Source organism: Fundulus heteroclitus, chromosome 5, assembly GCF_011125445.2.
Source record: "Fundulus heteroclitus isolate FHET01 chromosome 5, MU-UCD_Fhet_4.1, whole genome shotgun sequence".
NCBI lineage: Eukaryota > Metazoa > Chordata > Actinopteri > Cyprinodontiformes > Fundulidae > Fundulus > Fundulus heteroclitus.
In genome coordinates, this window is record NC_046365.1 from 2,778,916 (window position 1) to 2,798,512 (window position 19,597).

Consider the following 19,597-nt stretch of genomic DNA (forward strand, 5'->3'; position numbering starts at 1 on the left):
GATTAAGAAAATTGTTTTTTTAATCCTCTAAAAGTGAATCTTTAATTACATTTTTTGTTCACGGGGAACTAAAAACTCCATATAAGAAGATAATTGCTTTTTAACAAAATCACTGATGGCTCAATTATGTAAACCCATAACAATCCATGTAAAGGAAATTTAACTAACCGCTCTTTACATTTTATACAACTTAACTTGTTAATGTAGATCAGAATCTCTGAACATCTAATTGGTGATCCAGGACTTTCTCTGGGTTATTGATGTGAGGTGACACAGAGGCCCATTACCTTCAGCCATTAGGCTGAACAAGGAGCCAGATTCATCTTGACACCACCCACGCAGCAACGATTGTGAGGGATGCAAAAAAATAATAATTTTAAGCTCACATAACTTTTTTTTTTCTACATCAATACACACTTGTTACAGCTATAGTTAGAAGTCTGTATCCAATCATCTTAGGCCCGATGTCATTAATTGGGCCTTTTAATGATTTTTTGGAACAGTTCTTGAATTTAAATATGGGAACCATTAGGATCCAAATTTATTGTGGATTTCCTCTAATCCAGACACACACACATCCCCACTAGTACATGGATAAATGGGCTCAGCCAGCTGCACCTCAAACATAGACCTATGCTTTATGTAAGTTTAGATGTTTGTCACGAGATAAGGTCAGAGTTCAGTTTGGTGGGCTGTTTGTGGCCAGTTAGCACAGCAGGAGTAATTCTTGACCCTCAGTAAAAGCTAACTGCTTCTACTCAGCTCAGGAAAAGGATTCAAGAGATTTATACACATCTGTATGAACTATGCACAAAAGGGTTATAAAGGTAATTTCTGTTGTAATACAGCTTGTTAAATATTAGACTTCATTTCCCCTTAAACTTTGTTAATCCAATCATCTACACCAAACAATAGAACACGCTGTTTGGAGATGGGAGAAAGGGTTTGTTGAATGCACAACCCACTGATGCATTTTCCTTCCAAATGTGCCAGCATTTAGGAAATTAGAGTATTGACCTCATTAAAGTGTGTGTGTGTGTGTGTGGGGGGGGACTATACAGGCATAACAGGCAAGCACCTGCTTTACATGTTGGTCAGACGCCGCTGTGGGATGCCATCCTGTTCAGTGATGGCTGTAGATCAAATTTACCAGGAGTGCCAAGGTGGGGCCAGTGTTTTTTCATGGGGTCCACAGAAAAACAAGAAAATAAGGCAATATTTCAGTTTGATAAATGAAGTGAACCAAAGAGCCACTTACAGCTCTAGCAGATGAAAACTGTGATCCCACCTTAATACAGCTGTAGCTAAAAGGGCAACCCCCTTATTTTTAACTCATTACTAAAGTAAAACTGTATAGGTAAAAAAAAAAAGATTGCATAAGTTATCAACCAGTGACCGTTTCTGTGCCAGCGCATATTATCACAATACATTGATTTAGTATTGTTTTCAGTACAGGGGCCAGGACCAGTTCTGTCTGGAACTGCCTTTCATCATATTATCCATCCATCTTCTAACATGTCTATCCCTCATGGGGTCATGAGGGGTTGCTGGTGCCTATCTCCTGCTATCAATGGGAGAGAGGCGGGGTACACCCTGGACAGGTCACCAGTCTATCACAGCATCGTATTATTCAACCAGCATTTGTTGCTAGTCAGCCAGTGGAGTAGAGTTGGAGGAGCCAGTGGAGATGTGGGCTTGCCAGTGGCTGCAGAATCTGACCCATCTCAATATCGTTCTGCGTCAAGATAAGGGCTGGGTATCGATTCAAATTTCAAGAATCGATTTGATTTTCAAGATTTAGAACCAATTGTCTCTAATCCCAAATTAGATTGCTGGTATTAAAAACATTTTTCAGTCATCTGAATTACATGACTGTGTAGTTATGCAACATATTGATACTAGTATTATATTAACATTCAACAGCAAATGAATAAAGTTGATGGTAGTTAATGGCGGCTGTAAGGACCAAAGCCTCTCCCTGAATGTTGAGACAACTGCTTTCACAAACATGCCGAGGGGCAGAATACCCAAACAGATCCAGGGCAGAAAATAGAGGACACCAGAGATTTCTACAGCTGCTATTTGGACACAAACCAGGTGAATAAAAAAGAAAATTAAAAATTCACCTCGCAGAGTGGAGCATGAGCTGGAAATGCAGGTTCACAGTGGAAAATGCATGTTTTTAATTGATTGTTGGTTATATGAATCAATCTTTTGGTATTAATATGAGAATCATTCAGGATTGAAAAATCAATTTATTTTAACAGCTCCAATTAAGAGTGCCTTCTGTGGTGAAAAGACCAATTTTTTTCCCCCAGAGGGAGAAGACCATCATGGTGCTTCCACCAAAAGCTGTTCAGCATTGGCAGAGAGGATTCAGCAAGACAACTGCCAAAACATTTTTTCCTTTTGTACCAAGTTTGCCTTAGTCCAAACTTGATGCTACTAACTGATGATGCTCTTTGATATCATTAGAAAGTTAAGATATTTAGATCAAACTAGATAACACGTAGAGGACTACAAGTTTTATTTTTAGTACACAACTGGGACAGAGAATGCTAACACACACACACAGAGCCTCTATTTACAGAGAAAACATCAAAGCATTAAAAACTAGCTTTGCTACAAACTGACCCCATTTTTCTTAGTATTTTTACTTAAAGATACAAGTCCTGTAATAAATTGGCAGCACTCCAGTCCGTCTGCATCAATGTCATTAAATGAAGGCGTTGCTTCCTTCCCAAAACTTTGTTCGACCTGTTTTTCAAATCTCTGGAAAGGTTAGCCCTTAGTCCAGGCGTTGGATGAGTTTTTCCTCCATCATACAGTAGAGGGCGACGTGGGACAAGTCGGAGATGAAGGCATCACAGGCACGTCTGCTTATACCCTTACAGCCTCTCAGGTCCAGCAGAGTCAGACAGGAGAAGCGCTTCAGGTAGGCCAGGCAGCCATCTGTCAGCTGGTGGCAACCTATCCAATCACAACCAGGGCAGACATCAGGACTCAAATGAAAAATATACCACAGGCAATTCTAGAGTTTCAGATTTGAGCAAACTAACACCCACCGGCGAGTGTGAGCTCGCTGAGGTTGTTGCGGGTGTGAGTCCCAGCAGCTGCCAGCAGGGTGATGCAGGAATCCGTTATGTCCCTGCAGTGAGCCAGGTCCAGAACCTCCAGCTGGGGCATGTGGCGCTGCAGCAGCCTCAGAGTCGACTCACTGACATCCAGACCGGACAGACGCAGTGTCACCATGTTCCTCAGCCTGCTGCGGGATGACTCTAAACCTGCACACACACACACACAATAGCACTACAGCAGAGATTCCTAAAGTCTGGGACGCACCAGCCAACCACTCTGATATTTCTGGATCAGTTTGTTTAAACGTCTTGGCAAGCAGGACTGATCTTTATACTTTCGCTGTTGCAACTCTGACTTATTTGTGTATCATTAAACAAATCGGTAGTTCCAAGGTGAGAGGAATGGAGCGCAGAAAGGGCCACATTTTCTTGACAGTTTGTGAATCCTAAAGTGTTCCCTGATGTAACAATCAACTACGGGTCCTGTCTGAGTAGGGATGGGAATCGAAAACCGGTTCCTGTTCAGAACCGGTTCCGTGTTTTTCAATTCCGTGGCACCGTTTGGCAGCTCGCTTAAAGATTCTCTTTTCGATTCCGTCGTGCCGCGGGTCTGAGCAGCACAACAGTAGCAAGTTACGCAATTTACGCAAGTTACGTCACGTTTTTTACGCAAGTTACGCACACGGCATTCAGTAAGCAAGTACGACGGATCCAGGCGAAAAACCAAACAAAAAAAAAATGCCGCCCCATCGGGTAAGCGGTCGAAGGTTTGGCTTCATTTTAAGGAAGAGAAATGCTACCTTCATTGGTAGCATGTTTAATTAGAACTACTTACTGGTAGCTGGAATTCTTACATGATTCTAGCTATTGCAATGGATGTAAGGAAACATGCTACGAAGTTGCTCCGCAGTTCAGGGAGCGAGAGAAAGGTGACGCTCATTTATTTAAATTAGGGGGAGACAAGTTTATTTCCCAAAATTGTACAGTAATGCTTTTTCAATAAACGGATGCCTTCTCCGTTAGATTTAGATGACTGAGGTTATCTAAATAGAGATTATTAATAAGCAACTGTCACAACAAACTTACATTTTCTTGTATTCTAAGCAACTCATCTACTGTATTTAAGTTTGTTCTTATATTCCTTTTTTATTTAAACAAAGATAAATATTACTCCAGTTGCACATTTTCTGTGGACATCTTGACCTTGTTAGTTTGTAAGGTCGTGTGATAGTTAGGTAAACAATGTTGATGCTCATCATCAAACTGTTCTCCTTTTTCCCCAAATTGGAATCGAAAAGAGAATCGAATCGTTTCACAGAATCGATAAGGGAATCGGAATCGTGAAAATCTTTTCAATTCCCAACCCTATGTCTGAGTGATGGTTTAAGGTTTTTTCCTATACCAGCTTGGCGTGAGAAGGTTGAGAACCACTGGACTACTGTTGGGTAAAACTGCAAATTACATTTTTATTCTAATATAAATCTGAAATGATTCAGTCAAATGATACATAAACAGACTACTTGTGTCACACCCCTCGGTTCATCAATACGATTAAAGCAGGACCTCACCCTGCAGCCCTTGAGAGCTGGCAGAGAAACAAACAGCACAGTGAATGAGGTCATCAGCAGTGCTCTGTATAGCATGACTGCAAGCTGAGGAGGTCATTCAGCCACTTGGATCAGGTGTGTTGGACCATGGATACATCAACAAGTTGGTCATTGATAACTCAAGCTTGAAAATGCCTGATTTAATGCCTCGTAGACACAGAACTGCTAACATACTACTGGAACGTGGTGTACGCTAAATTATACCAGAGATATGCCTTTGTATTTTTGGCCAGCTGCCTCCAAAAGAAGATCCATGCTTTAAAAACAAAATGTCAGCAAGTACTTCTATTTTGTGTGCAAAAATCAGACTCCTGATTATTATATTTATAAAAAGAAAATGGAGGAATTAATCAGTGTTTAGTAGTTATTCTAAATAAATCATGTAGTTGTAAAGCAGCAACTCTGGCCAGATGCAGATTGGTAAAAAAAAAAAAATGATCCTGCTCATGCGGTGCAACTTAAACAATCATGGAGGGAATTACACAACTCTATAATGCTACAGAGGCTTATAATCAACTATTTATCAGTTGAAAAAAAAAAAGTATTAACCAATAGTCCTTTAAAAGGTGCATACCCATGTTATTTGACTTTTTATTGAATTTATACATCAGTAGCTCACTCTGGTTGCATAAAGAAGTTTTTATGAAATATTATCACATCCTGCTGGCGTATTAGTTGTTATTTTGGTGTTCTATGCTTTCTTTTTGCTCAGTTTTTAAGTAAATAAAGCCTTTCGTGTTTATTTACGGTACATACTGCGCATGTGCAGCAGGAGTTAAAACAAGGAGGCAGCTAACAGCTATTAGCATCTCCCAGCAAAACAATGAAGAATGGTCCATATCCAGGGAAAAAAAAAAAACAAACGCAAAAAAATATGATTCTAAGAGAGAAAAGACTGGAATGTCACTGGGAACACAGTATGAACGTTGGTGTTCACTGAAGCTAAAGCTAAAGCCACTGATCACTCAGGTGAGACCACAGAGTTGACTGACGTGAGTAAATGTTCTGATATGAGGCTCTTAAAGTTGCTGTAGATTATTTAATTAATAACTGTTGACTTTGATCACGCTGAGCTGCTGCTTTACTGCGAGGCGTTGCAGAGGGTCAGGCTTGATCCGGCAATATTTACAAGTGATTTATTAATAAAGCAAACCGCCATTATGATAGTTCTGCAATATTGATGCTAGGTGATGCCACGTCTGTTCTTCAAGACCCCTGATGTTCCCACTGCAGGTCTTAACACTCAATTCTGATTTTATCTGAAGTTTTAGTTTGTGAGGTGGTTCACATTACCTTTAAAACTGTGCCTGACTCTGACTGTAGCGTAAACTGTTTGGGCTTTAAACTGAATTGAACTGAAATTAAACTGACCCGAACAATAACAATGATTTCCCGCCAAGCAAGATTTGGTCCAGCAAATGTGGAAGAAATAGGTTTAATGGTTCAAAGCCATTTATTGTGTCAGCAGGTGCTGAGGGGGAAATAAAAAGAGAGTGGAACTCTGTATTCTGGCATTTTACAATTCTTTGGATGTGAGGACACAGCCAGAAACAGTGGGGCAAAGATTTTAACAACTTCACAGAGACTGTTTTGGTATACATCCATTTAATTCTGATTGTGCCTAATTCCATTTGTACTGACCAGGCGGGATGATGATCTCCTTTATCTGGGCTTCTTTAATGCCTTCACACCAGCGCAGATCCAGCAGCTGCAACTGGGGCAGTGTGGGAGAGACCAGAGCCGACAGACATGACCACGGCAGACCGGTCAGCCTCAGTTCCCTCAAACCTACAGAGAAAAAGCACGAGTGGGAGTGAGGTGAGACGTGTTTGGACAGAGAGGTGAGTCTCTGTGGCGGTTTGTACCTGGGAGCCTGGTAAGAAGGCAGTTTAGTTGTCTCATGGCCAGTGGTGTCCAGGACAGGTCCAGAGAGGTGGGGTGGCGTTTGATGATGCCTGCCAGGGCCTGGTTACTGAGCGGGTTGCACCGACTCACGTCAATGTGACTCCACAGGCGTTTGTCACAGCTCCTGCACAACACAACAGAGCCAGGCGGGCAGGCAGGGTGAGACTGGAGACGGCGTCAAACACCGGATCATTCCTGTAAGCTGAATGAGGAGGACATACCACTTGTACCAAGCTTTACAGACAGTCATGCAGGCCAGCAGCTCAGCTCTGTTCAGGTATCTAAAGACCGACACCCACACCTCCTTCTCCCCGCCCCGATCGCTGCCTGCATCTTTAAAGGACGGCAGAGACAGCAAGGACGACGGGAGGGAGGCAGCAGGAGTGTCAGCCTGGTCTTCCTCTGATGAAGAGGCAGAATAACTTCTGCTGCTCTTGTCTCCCTGGCTTCCTCGAAGACGAGGCCTGATAGAGGCGACAAAACAGAAGATCAAATTATAGTTACAAAGAAAAAAAAAAACGTCTTCAGAGCAGAACAGTATGTATTAGCTTAGAAATGGTAGCTGCAGGTTAGCCTGGTTAACGCTGTTTAAAGCTCCATTCTCTCATTTCACCATTTATACCCCATTAATTGTATAGAACGAGGTGACTGATAGTTGCACAGGTATTATGCACCCGATTAAACCACATCATATCAAACTATTTTTTCCCATTTATATTTAATACTTCACAGCCGGTGACCTGTTGCCAGTTAAGGGCACAAATCAGCATTTTAACAGCACAAAGCGCCACAATTGATTGACTCAGTTTTTGTTTTTGGTCAGATGGGCAGGGCTGCTTCCACTTTAAACTTATATTAATATCCCTACAAAGATAATAGCACAAACCAGCAGGGCACATGTTGGTGACTGTGAAAATGGCTGCAGCTCTGTTGACAGGGCCTGATAATAACCAGTAGTGACATACAGGAGATAATGAAATATTACCCATTTTCAAAGCCCAACAGCCTTGTGTGTACTTTGATCTCAGAACAGAAATGCTTTGGTCCGTTATCAGACAGAAGCAGGAGTATTTGCTACTGAAAAAGAAAAACGCAGAGGTGAGCTCTACCTGCCGGGTCCTCTGGGGGTTAGAGTGTCAGCGGAGTCGGCACCTCGGAGCCTGGAAGGTTTGGAATGAGCAGCCTTCCTCTGGATGAAGCCCTGCTGACCAGCGCCGCCTGCAGCCGACCTCAGCCCCATGGCTGCTTCTAGCTTTGGGACGATGGAGCCTGAGCAATGCAAACAGCCAGTTCAAAGGTCACACAACACTTTCCCATTTTTAGGTTTAAGGCTTTCTTGTGACCAAAAAAACAGAAATATTCATGTAGTTTAAAACAGGTACAAGCAAAAGAATAAACCACGGGTCCAAATAAAGGTGTTTAATACCAGGACCTTCGTCGTTCAGGTTTTTAATCAATTCTCATGCCAAGAGGAATGCCAGATGGTTTAACTTTCCAGTGATTTGTACTTTAGGCTACTATTTCGCTTAAAGGATAGCTCACCCCCAAATCAACCATTTTTTTGCTAATACACTTCTAGTTTGGTTGTCTTATAGTACTGTCTACATATCCTGGTCATAAGTTTGACAAATTACTGCATATCTGTTAAAATCCTGTTTTTGTGTCTAAAACCGTCACTAATCACATTTCCATTGACCAATAAATTGCGCTAATTGTAATCACGAAAATGCATTTGTTCAATAGAAACACAGCAATTTCAAACATACTCCTATTTTTGGATAAAAGGTTTTTGCGCTAGTATGAGGTGGTTTTCAGCCATATCAAAATTGGTATATTTCACAAAACTGCAATGGAAACAGTTTCTTTCGCATCACACGAGTCACTTGATCAACAACCCGAAGCGAAAATGTGTTATGGAAATTAGCAGAATGTAATGGAACCACAACTATTATGGTGCCCTCCTTAGGTTAAACGGTGGTCTTGCATTGAATTGTGAATCCATATTGTTTTTGGTTCCAAAAAAGAAGAGCAAGTTTGTGTGTTATTGCCCAGTTTACATGACAGCACCACTTGTTCTGCAGTTACTGTTTTGAGGCAGCAGCAAGTCCTGCTGTGAGCCGTTCCTACTTCCCTCAGCGCTGTCTGACAGGCAGAAAGCTGCCTGTGAGACAGCGCTGAGAGGAGATCAACCACACTCCATTTCCACATTGTAAATGAATCAAGATTCACAAAGCTGTCAGTGATCCTGCCTGGATAAGAAAGTAGGAAATAAATATGACAATATATAAATGGACTGATCCTGTTCTCCACTGCTTCGGCAGCACCAGCTTTGGGCATTGCTGAGTTAGCACCTTGAGCCAGCGGCTCAAACTGATAAAGCTCTGATCCACCAGCGTCTCACTCTCCATGATCCAAACTAAGCGAGTTGTTTTTGGTCCTGGTGGAAGATGTCGGAGCCCTCTGAGTGATCAAAGTATGTTATGTCCATGGTAACAAATCGTGGTTTTAAGCCAGACAATTTTAAGCTTGGAAGTCAAATAAAGGCCACATTTGTATCATTTGAGAAAGAGTAGCTAAAGTAAAATCTATCCTGTCAAGGAGCCAGCCAGTCCTCACTTGCTCGTCTGCAGCTGCTACAAAATGCTGCAGCATGTCTCTTAACAGGAACACATAAAAAAAGAGCATATTACTCCGGTGCTGGCTTCTCCTCATCAGCTCTCAGTTGATTTTAAATCCTTTTGTCTGTTTTTCAGGTCTTAAATAACTTGGCCCCACTGTACTTGGTAGAGCTTCTCCACCGCTACACCCCAATCAGTCTCTGAGGTGTGCTGGCCGGTTGCTCCTGGTGGTTCCCAGCTCAAAGTGGAAGCTTAGAGGAGACAGACAGGACCTTCTCTGTGGGACGCTCTACCCATGCATCTTCAACAGGCCCCTTCACTCTCCATTTTTAAAACCTGTTTGAAAACTTACTTTTACTTACTGGCCTTCAAGCCAACTTTTTTTGTTCACTTATTTTTTACTGGTATGGTTTTTATCTATATTTGCATTGTTTTATTGTGTTTAATTTATTATTTTTCCATTTTATCTTACTGTAATTTTATTTCTGATGTTCAGCACTTTGAGTCAGCTGTGGCTGGTGTTAAAGCACTATATAAATAAAGCTGATGAATTATTTAGCCCACCTTTGATACTGTTATTTGACTGACATTATCCCAGTAACTTAGCCTTTCAAAAGCCTAACCTAAAACTACATTTGTAACATTAAAGAAAGACCGTCTCAATCAAAGTGCATCAGTTGAATAACTCAGTGTGTGATCTGAACATGTTCCTGAGCAGCACTAGAGGAGGACTCTAAATGTTCCAGTCCAGCCAGCGTCCCTCTGGCCCTGCGTACCTGACTGGGTCTTGGCCTTGTGTGGCTGCTGCAGAGTGACTGTCAGGTAGGAGCCACTCAGCAGGTCGTCGTTCAGGTCAGACACCAGCAGCACTGGGGGTTCTGGGTCCGAATCCCAGCGTCCGTCGTCCTCCTCGTCCTCTTTTTTCAGCTCTTCGTCTTCTGCCGTGTCCACCTCCTCTTCTTCAGGGTCGTAATCCTGCCCCTCACTGTCGTCATCGTCATCATAGTCCCTCCTGCGCCTCCTGTGTTTGTGACGCAGATATTCCTTTTCTTCTTCACTGTCACCCTCGTCTTCGTCATAATCGTCATCATTGTCGTCGTCGTCATCATCGTCTTCGTCGTCATCTTCATCGTCATCCGACTCTTCGGAGTCATCTCCTCTTCTCTGCATCCTGGAGCCTCCTCGGAGTCTGACCCGCCCTCGCCGCCCGGCCTCCTTCATACTCATCCCCCTCTTCAGTCTGAGGACTGAGATGGAGCCCCCCGCCACAAGCCCTCCTCTGTTCCCTTTGTGGGACAAGCCCCCTCGCAGAAGGCCTCTCCTGTTGGCACCAAAGGACTTTCTGGACAAGTGTCCTTGTGCAGAAAGCCCCATTCTTCTTCTCTGAGATGCTAGAAAGATGATATCAAAACAGCAAAACTCATTAATTACAAAAAAAAAAATTAATTTCATGAATTTATTAAGTAATTAAGCAGCCGATAAGAGGCAATAAAATGTGCCTCCAGTAAATATTGAAAGCAAACTAACCATTATCCTCATCACTGGCTGAATCATCCCCATCTTGGCTGTGGAGCTGCCGTCTGTAGATTTTAGCTATACGAGCATCGAGCAGGGACGAGGATTTCCTCTTCTACACGATGGTGGGAAAGAGGCAGAGGATTAAACCCCAAAGAAACTAAAATGTGATCACATTCACACATTCTTTTCTTCAGCAGAGAAAGGGAAGCTGGTGAAAATTGATGAGAAGATAAAGGAAGCTGATTACAAGGCAATCTAGCAACTAAACACTAGACCAGAGCTAGACAGTCTAGACCAGTGGGTCCAAAGTCAGTCCTTAAGGGACAGACAACATAGCTGAACCTAAGGAGTGCTAAATTAGTAGGCCTCAGCAGACCTTGATGATAGAATAAAGAGGTAAATCATTCATTTTCATCAGATGTGTTGGAGCAGGGCCAGATGTTAGGCAGGGGACCAGCCCTGGAGGACTGGAGATGGAAATGTCTAGTCTAGACCTAAATCCAATCTGGAGTAAAACTTTAAAAAAAGCACATTTTAGGATGCTCTCTAGTCACTCTGATTCAGCTTGAGTCATTTTTCTGAATTAGAAAAAGAATAAGAAACATTTTAAACAGTGTCTAGCTGTATAAAGTTGATGGAGTCAATACCTCCAAAACTGGCAGCTGGGTTAAATGTGGTTCTACAGACTATTGACTGAGGGGCTGAATACAGCTTTCAGATTATTTCCTCACATTACAACGAAAAACTTTTCTGTCACTTCACAAATTCTAAAGAAGTACATTGAAAGGTGTGATGGTAAAGTAACGTGAAAAAGTTCAAGGGATATATAAATGACACACACAGATAAAGTGTCAAAGATAAATGACTTCTGAACACTCACCAATGAAAGACTTTCACCTCTGTCACCTTTAGACTGCAGGAGGAAAAGGGTAAATCATCAAATCAAAGAGTCTAATGATTCTAACAGCCATGTGACCAGGCTCAGTATACTAACACATGGAGGGCTTAATACCAGGACTGATTTAAAGGTTCAATGCCATATGTGGTGACATTGCAGCACACTTTGTTTTCTGGGATACCAACAAAAATCCAGCAGCAGAGCAACCAAACCAAACCGGCTGGTAAATGGTAAATTTACCATTACTGATACAAAGTCAAAGAGAGATTAGGATAACAGTACCTCTCGGTCAGTGATCCCTTGGACACACTTTGGGCATTCCCAGCAGCTGGGCAGGTCTTTGTTCACTACGCCATCACCCTGAACCTAACATGACAACAAAGAAACCTTTAAGGAGAGAAGTCAGCAGTAACTCTAACAACGCAGCATCTAGATCTGGGGTCTGCAACCTTCACAGCCCAGAGAGCCAATGTTACCCTTAGTCCGGCTAAATAAAACCTGCTTAGAGCCGCAAGCATTCCAGCACCTTTTAAAAAAAGAAAACTTATAGTTTTTGACAAATATAAAGTGTGGGTTCTTCCAACAAGACAACACATTTCCTACAGTAGATTTCTATTGTAGGTGTTACACTAAAGGAAAATATCAAACATTGTGCTTTTTACCTAATTTTTCACAAATATTAAGACATTATGGAAGAAAACTTTCCAACCTAACGACAAGAAAAACAGATATGAAAAAACATAGTTATTCTGCTGCCATGCGAAAACTGGAAAACCTGCTACTCTATTTTTTCCTTAAACACTTGATCTTCACCAAAGCATTTGCTCAGTTTTTGTTTTAGATGTTCATTGTGCGCTCACAGTTTGAGCTGGACAATAAAGCTTATTTTTTTAATCCAATGCTCACGGTCATGAATCACAGCAACATTTTTTACTTCCTTTATCTTAAATGAATATATGTTGGACACATATTCCTAAGACCTGTGCGTTGCATCTTAATGGTGGATCAATGCTTTCTCAGCCTTATCAGTCTAGTTGTTTAAGAAAACAGACAGACTGGGGCGACTGCGGATCAGTGGAAACAGTTCTCGTCATGCAATGCAAAAGTTGTAGGTGTGATTCAAGCATCCTGTCAAACGTTGATGTGCCCTTAGGCAAGGCACCAAACCCCAAGCTGCCTACTGATCTGCATATCGGTGTATGAATGTGTGCTCTTTAGTGAGTGTGTTTGGGTGTACAGCGCCTCTAGTGGTCAGTCTGACTAAAAAAAAAAACATTCAGTCCATTTACTATCTTAATATTCTATTGTGATGGAGCTAATGTAACGGCACTGGATCTAAACCAGATTTCTTCAAGAAAATAATAAGGATTATTCCCAACATACTGTAAGGCAGGCAGGATGGACTATCTGTGCACAACTGGAACATTCCATCAGAGTGAGCGAAGGGTCTCCAGTTTCCTCCTGATTGGGCTCCTTGCAGACCTCACACACCGCAGACAGAGGGAGACCCGGCTGCACAACACAAGGTTACAACACAGACATGATCCTTAGACCCAGGATTGGTTGGAAAACACAGCCATCAGTTCACGACAATGACACTCGTCTATAATGCTTCTAGTTAGAATGGGGTACAAACTACTATAGCCTTGTCGCAAAACATGCAGGAAAAGCAGAAAAAAAACAAAAAACCCGGAAGATTCCCCAAATAGGTCAAATTTTTATGTAGGTCTTATATGAGCAAAACCAAAAGAATTATTTTCTTTGGACTCGTGTCTCTTAGATAAAGCATCTAATAATGTGGTAAATTAGAAAATCGTCCTGTGCTAAAGAAAAGGAACTTTTCTGGAGATGGAGTTGGACATAAAATCTTGTTACTAAACTCAAACGCTTAATGTTGTCTTTAATGGTTTTAATCACGTTCTAGTGAAATATTTCTGATTCTGTTGCAAAAGTGAGAGTCCCCCTCTAGAAAGCCATAAAGGCCAGCTGCTCCTTACTGAGAGGCACTGTCGCAGCACACAGGTCTGCTTGAGCTTCCCTGGTCCTCCAAACTTCTTCATGTCTCTGCAGAAGTTACAGTCTCCACACTCTGCTCTCATACAAGCCTCACAGCGCTTACATCTGCAGAGAAATGGAATATGAAGACAAGAAGGATCGTCACAAACACCTTCATCATGACGATGATCATCATCTAGAAATTAAACATTCCTAGTAACATTTTTCATACAGACTCTTTTTAATGAGGAAGAGTTGTAGTTATACACCTGTAGGCTGAACATAGAGGTGTGAGCTTTTCACAGAACATACTTACATTACAGAATCAGAGGATTGGTGCGCGGTGGCTATTGGAGTAATGTGTTCCCCTCTGCAGGTTCTTTTTTCTAACCATATTAGGACACTATCCTTTTAGTAAGTTCAATTGGGCCCTGCCTACATCTAATTTCCAAGACTCCTCACCCAGAGATACCCATACAAGCCTGCCTGGTAGCTTTGTTACCTGACTCTGCGCCGTCGCAGCGAAGACATGGAGGGTTTCTGAGGTCTTTGCGTGGTGGTCGATGACGGGGGTTTGGGGCGAGGAGCTGGCTGTGGTGGTGGTGGTGGTGGCGGAGGAGGAGTAGGAGGCTGATACCATGAAGGCTGTAGTAAGAGCGTCAACAAGAGAGTCAACAAACAAGAGAGTCAACAAAGACAAACTCAGAAACAGGCTGGTAAAAAGAGGAAGACTCAAATTCAGACCAAACATCTTTGAAGGGGTGGGGGCCTTCAAAGATGTTCTGATCAGAAGTTAAGTTAAGCTCCAGCACAAAGGTAATCTTCAACATTAGTTCTATTAACACGTTTCCCTAACTGTAAAGTTTATCTATTGTATTTTTATCATTAATATTATTATTAGTTGTGGTATATTGTAAGAGACAAATTTGAGTGCAGCCCTTTATTAAATGATGTCAGGAGCAAATTGCTGAATGCACCCAGCATTCAGATGGCTGTCTTTCAACTAGCTAACTACTACTTTAAGCTGTGTTAAGCAGTGTTATGCAGTTAGTAGCTCGCTGGAAGTGTATGTTTAATGCTCGTATTGTTAAGTGTTTGTAGGGACCGTCTGGCACAAGCTCCCCAATGGACCCAGACCTGGAGAGCTAAACACTCCAGCAGAACTTAAAAGACCAACAAACTTTAGGTTAGTGGTCTTCACTGTGGTCATTACAAAACACTAAGCAGTTTGTGCTTCTCTGCAGCACACGTTTTATTTATATCCAAACTAGGACACTTCTTTTTTTTGTTTTGTTTTAAATTGCACTTTAATTTTAAAATGGTTCTAAAATGTATTATGCTAATGATTAAACCCTGAAATCTTCAATTATTTTCATTTCCACCTGCAACTAATTTGGAATATTTTGTACACTTTTCACCATCCTCTGTTCCTTCTCAGCATCTGATCTACAAAGCAAGTAGCACCAATGATATGCCAGCCATAAAAGCCCACCAGGACAGACAGCCTCTTTACACCTGATTGTCACTGTGCAGGGTTTATAAAGGAATTGCAGAGTTGAATTTACTACCTTTTACTACATCTATAATATTTTTTATTACCAACACAAAATCGAGAAACAGCCTATTTTGGAGGAAGGGTGGATTCACCGCACTGACACCGTGTATGATGATGACCTATCTCTCACTCACAAAACTTTTTCCCCCACTTAGTTGAAGGTGTAACGGTGACTTTGTCACACACAAATATTCCAAATGCATTTCCAGAAGACTTAGGAAAGTAGTTTTTTTAAGAATATGAACAAAATGCAATGACATTCAAATTTTGAATGTCATTGCAAATATTGATAACAAGCCAAATGCTCAAACTTAATCAGCTGAAAAAATAAAATAAAAAAAATCAAGCAACGTTAGATTTTCGTCACATGCAACGAAAAATGGAGAGAAAATATGGACAGAGAAATACACTCGCTCTAGCACAGACAGACACCTTTTTAATTTGTATCTTGAAATATCATAACAGAAAAAGCTGACGGAAAGACAAAATTATAATTGACTCACACAATTTCGCAAAAACGTTTATACGCTTGCTTGAGGTGATTTTTTACCTCTTGAAAAAAAAACTGTAATCGCGCTGAAGAGGAGATGGAAACAGTTTTCAAATTAGCTCTGATGTATCGAACATTTACCTCACATGACCTGATCAGTCGTTTCTGCTGCCGGGCAGTTTCTGATTCATTCATGTGGTCCACAAAAATGTTTTTTTCTTTTTGCAAGAATAAAGCAGCCATCTGTTTTCATGTTTACAGACTCAACAAGGTGGATTTCTGTTTCCAGTACAAAGGCATTTGGTGATGTGCGACAGTCAGAGTAAACTATATTTTTGTATGACACCTGAAAATGACCATAGCGTCGTTTACTTGTTGAGAACTTGCTGTATGAGTGTTAATGTTTATGAATAAAGTTTAAGCAGACGCGATCATCCTCGTATTCGTATTAGGCAAACGTGCTCCCGACGCAATGTATACGAGTCTGTCAGGGATAACTTGTTGACACGTGTGAATCAGACACAGAGGGCAGAAAGTAGAAGAGCGGCGACGCTAGGACAGAAATAGTCTAGGATGCGATGTGTCGCTACTAATAGGCTAATAATTTTAATAAGAGTACCCATGAACACATACAGATATTCAATAATTTACTACATGTCGTTATCTTCTTGGAGGGGAGGGGTCTTGTTAGCAGGACGGGTCGCCCTCCTTGCAGAATGGTAGGGGAAACAGTGGACAGGAAAGAGGACACAGGTGGAGTGAAAGAGTGAGCTCCAGGAGAAGAAAATAGAGCCAAACTTGTAAAAACGTACATTTTCTTATGCGAGGTGCAAAATGACTCACTAGTCTCAACATATTAAGCGGCTCCAACATATTAAGCGGCTCCAACAGTGCGCGCAGGAGATCGGACGGCAGGATCAGGCGGGTCTAACAATGTTGGCTCAGGTCCTGCCTTAGTTATAATTTTTTAATACAGATTTTATAGTTAAACTTAAATCAAAAAGTCAGCATCAATAGAAAGGTCAGAATATATTGAAGGGGTGATGAAAAATTTACAACCAATTCAGGTTCTGTTTGGTACCTTTTACTGGCCTTAATTTGGCTTCATTCCTTTTACTACTGCACAGAAACCCTACTGTGCAGAGCTGGAAGGGACATTTTGGGTTTCTAGATCCTCTGCTTGAATTGACAAGAAGGAGAACCAAAAGGCCACAAAACAACCAAATTCATGAGGTTTTTATGTTACTGAAGTTGACAAAGGTGCACTATGGACTAGATAAACAGGGATATAACTTACTTCATCCCAAGGCATTCTTCAATGTAATAAATATCTGATTGGTTTCATAAAGTGCAACATTTTCTGGATTAACACCAAACATGGAGTTTAAGCAGATACTGAAATAAAAGAGCACAAAGGAAACCTAAATAGTGTGAATTGTTCTGAAAGTGAAAAGATTCCCATGTTCCAAAAGGACGTTTTTGTAGCATTATTGTTTCTGAGGAAGCTTGAGTTAAATTCTGAGGAATGCTTACCCTGGGTGGCCACCTGACTATTGGTTTTCCTGTATAGCACAGTTTAGGGTTGTCATTAGCATGCTCCTTCAGTAAAGCCTGCAGGACAACAAAGACAAAGAGTTGTTTAATTGAAAATACAAGACATTAAAAAGATTACATATAAAAAATACAGAACCAGTAAAATCATACTTATGGAAAGTACCTTCATATGCGTCATGAGTGCTGCAGCATTATGGATCCCCACTGGGACACACTTTTTGTTTGATGGCAGCGTCTCCAGTTTACTGATCAGACTCCAAAGTCCCTCCAGCTCCAAGGGAGTCAAATGGACCTTTGATGGAGACTTTTCAGGCTGAGGATCTGAAGACTCTTCAGTCGTACCAGAACCGCCCTCTTGCTGTTCACGAGCTGCATCAGAATGGGCCGCATATTTCACTCAATGAAACATTTTAATCCTTTACAACAACATAAAATGTCAGTATTTGACTGCAACTGTACATCTACATTAAAGCAGCACAGTGTAACCTTTAGCCACCAGGGGTACTACACCTGTAACTTCCAGGTTTAGTGACTGAAAACACTGCACAGTCACAAAATTAAACACCTTCCCTCTCTGTTTTGGAATCTGATAGAAGACCACACTGGATCAGCAGATTGAGAAGTCGTGGAGCTATTTGTAAAGACAAGACCACATTCACCCCTCTAGATCAAATCCTACATCAGAGACCCAAGACTATGTCTGACAAGTTATGTGTCACGTCTCTTTTGTTTTTGTTGTTACGCCAGGAGTTAAAGCAAAAATAATCTCTCCCACCATTCAGTTTAAGAGCCTTGGCGTTATTCTGACCAGCCCTCTCCATCCTCTCCTTCACTTTCCACATCCATAACATCTGGTTAACCTGCCTTCTTCCTTCACACTTTTTCCAAAGTGGTCCACAGTCCTCTCACCTCTCGACTCAAATTCAACTCCCTTCCCTCCCTGTCTCCAGAAAACCCTCCATAAACTGTAACTAGAACAAAAGACAGCAGCTTGCAACGTTATATCATCTACCTCACACCTGTACATTAATCCCGTCACATTCAATATATGAGACGTTCTTCCAAAAGTTAAACGATGGAATACCGACAAACCTCAGACTGCAAAGTTAGTTTGATTGGCTAATGTCCTGGCTCTGCCAGGTTTCATTGGTTGAGTGCAGCTTCAGTTTAAAACCTTGAATAAAAAGTCTAAACGGTACCAAGCGGTTCTAGTTTTTGCTCTCATTTTCCATTTGACAAATCCATCGCAGCGACAGAGAACTTTAACCCATGTGTTACATCTAGAAAGGGCCACATGACTTATTCAGCGATGGATCCGACCCTCTCAAGTTTTTGAGAAAATCGATACACGATGCTCTGTGCAGATGCTTGTAAAGATAGGCTGTAGGTAGTGGAACAAGCATCCAGAACAGTGACATATTAGAGAATAGGGAAATATGTCCCCATTTATCTTGTAATTGTTCGGTATGTGGTGATAATATATTTTTCTTATAAACCCCAACATCAAATCAAAACCATGACAGAAATATCTGTCAACAAGCAGGAACATGTCTGAAGTTCAAGACTGTTGATGCAGTATAAAAAACAAAACATCAAGAACATCAAATTTAGAACGGTTTACACCCGCAGAGGACTAGAACCCTTTGTTTGCTCCTCCCTTATGACCCAGATTTACAGAAGATTGTATTCTTTACATTTTTCTCTACATACCTGTGCCCAGGGAGAATTTTTGAAACTCCGGCGTGAGGTAGGAGGTCTTTGTTAGACTGTAGACATAACGCTCCAACACATACCAGCACAACTCATAAAAGAAGGGACAACGGAACTTCACAGGAACCTGCAGCAAAGGTGGAAGGAGAACTTAGACCCATCACTTGCTGTTCTTTACTTCTTGAAAGAGTGCGTTAGAACCTACCCGTGTTCTGTCTTCTATATTACAGATGTTTAGTTGCATGGGAACGTTGAAGCTGTGCAGGAAGTTTCCTCCAAATACCATGGAATCCACAGGGGTATAAACAGCATGAATCCAGCCTGAGGATCCAAGCCACATGTCAGCATTTTCACACAACTGAACTGTGTCAGATTATTCAGTCATAGTTCTTAATGTACCTGAAGGTATGATAAAAGTACAGCCCGGTTTCAGTTCGATCCTCTGACAATCAGAAACTCGATCTCCCAGGAAAATGTCTCCCTGCTTTCCAGACAGCACCCAGTTCTCATACAGCTCCAGGCTTGGATCCGTCGGCGGGATAAGCCAGAACACCTAAAACACGTTTGCTTTCTATTTACTATTATCATTTAAAAGAACAACAACCGTTTCACAACATGATGCTGCAAAGCTACTAAGTAGAAAAAGTCTGTTTTAATGCTTCACTGTTTT

The 19,597-nt window shown here is 41.5% G+C and overlaps 1 protein-coding gene across 3 annotated transcripts in view; it reads right to left on the reverse strand.

Annotated features, from left to right (window-relative positions):
• Positions 1-2,263: 2,263 nt before the first annotated feature.
• Positions 2,264-19,597, reverse strand: part of kdm2aa (lysine (K)-specific demethylase 2Aa) — a 28,913-nt gene continuing 11,579 nt past the window's right edge. For all 3 annotated transcript variants that reach the window (XM_012852844.3, XM_036136723.1, XM_012852843.3), the window contains exons 8-25: positions 19,327-19,480; positions 19,133-19,248; positions 18,928-19,054; positions 17,381-17,586; positions 17,197-17,274; positions 14,121-14,263; positions 13,621-13,744; positions 13,007-13,135; positions 11,906-11,989; positions 11,606-11,638; positions 10,735-10,837; positions 9,984-10,598; positions 7,699-7,858; positions 6,811-7,053; positions 6,550-6,713; positions 6,326-6,472; positions 3,066-3,284; positions 2,264-2,970 (exon numbers count right to left, since the gene is read on the reverse strand). In XM_012852844.3, coding sequence (XP_012708298.2) covers positions 2,789-2,970; positions 3,066-3,284; positions 6,326-6,472; positions 6,550-6,713; positions 6,811-7,053; positions 7,699-7,858; positions 9,984-10,598; positions 10,735-10,837; positions 11,606-11,638; positions 11,906-11,989; positions 13,007-13,135; positions 13,621-13,744; positions 14,121-14,263; positions 17,197-17,274; positions 17,381-17,586; positions 18,928-19,054; positions 19,133-19,248; positions 19,327-19,480 — 3,027 coding nt within the window. In that variant the 3' untranslated portion in view covers positions 2,264-2,788. The remainder of the gene's footprint in view (positions 2,971-3,065; positions 3,285-6,325; positions 6,473-6,549; positions 6,714-6,810; positions 7,054-7,698; positions 7,859-9,983; positions 10,599-10,734; positions 10,838-11,605; positions 11,639-11,905; positions 11,990-13,006; positions 13,136-13,620; positions 13,745-14,120; positions 14,264-17,196; positions 17,275-17,380; positions 17,587-18,927; positions 19,055-19,132; positions 19,249-19,326; positions 19,481-19,597) is intronic.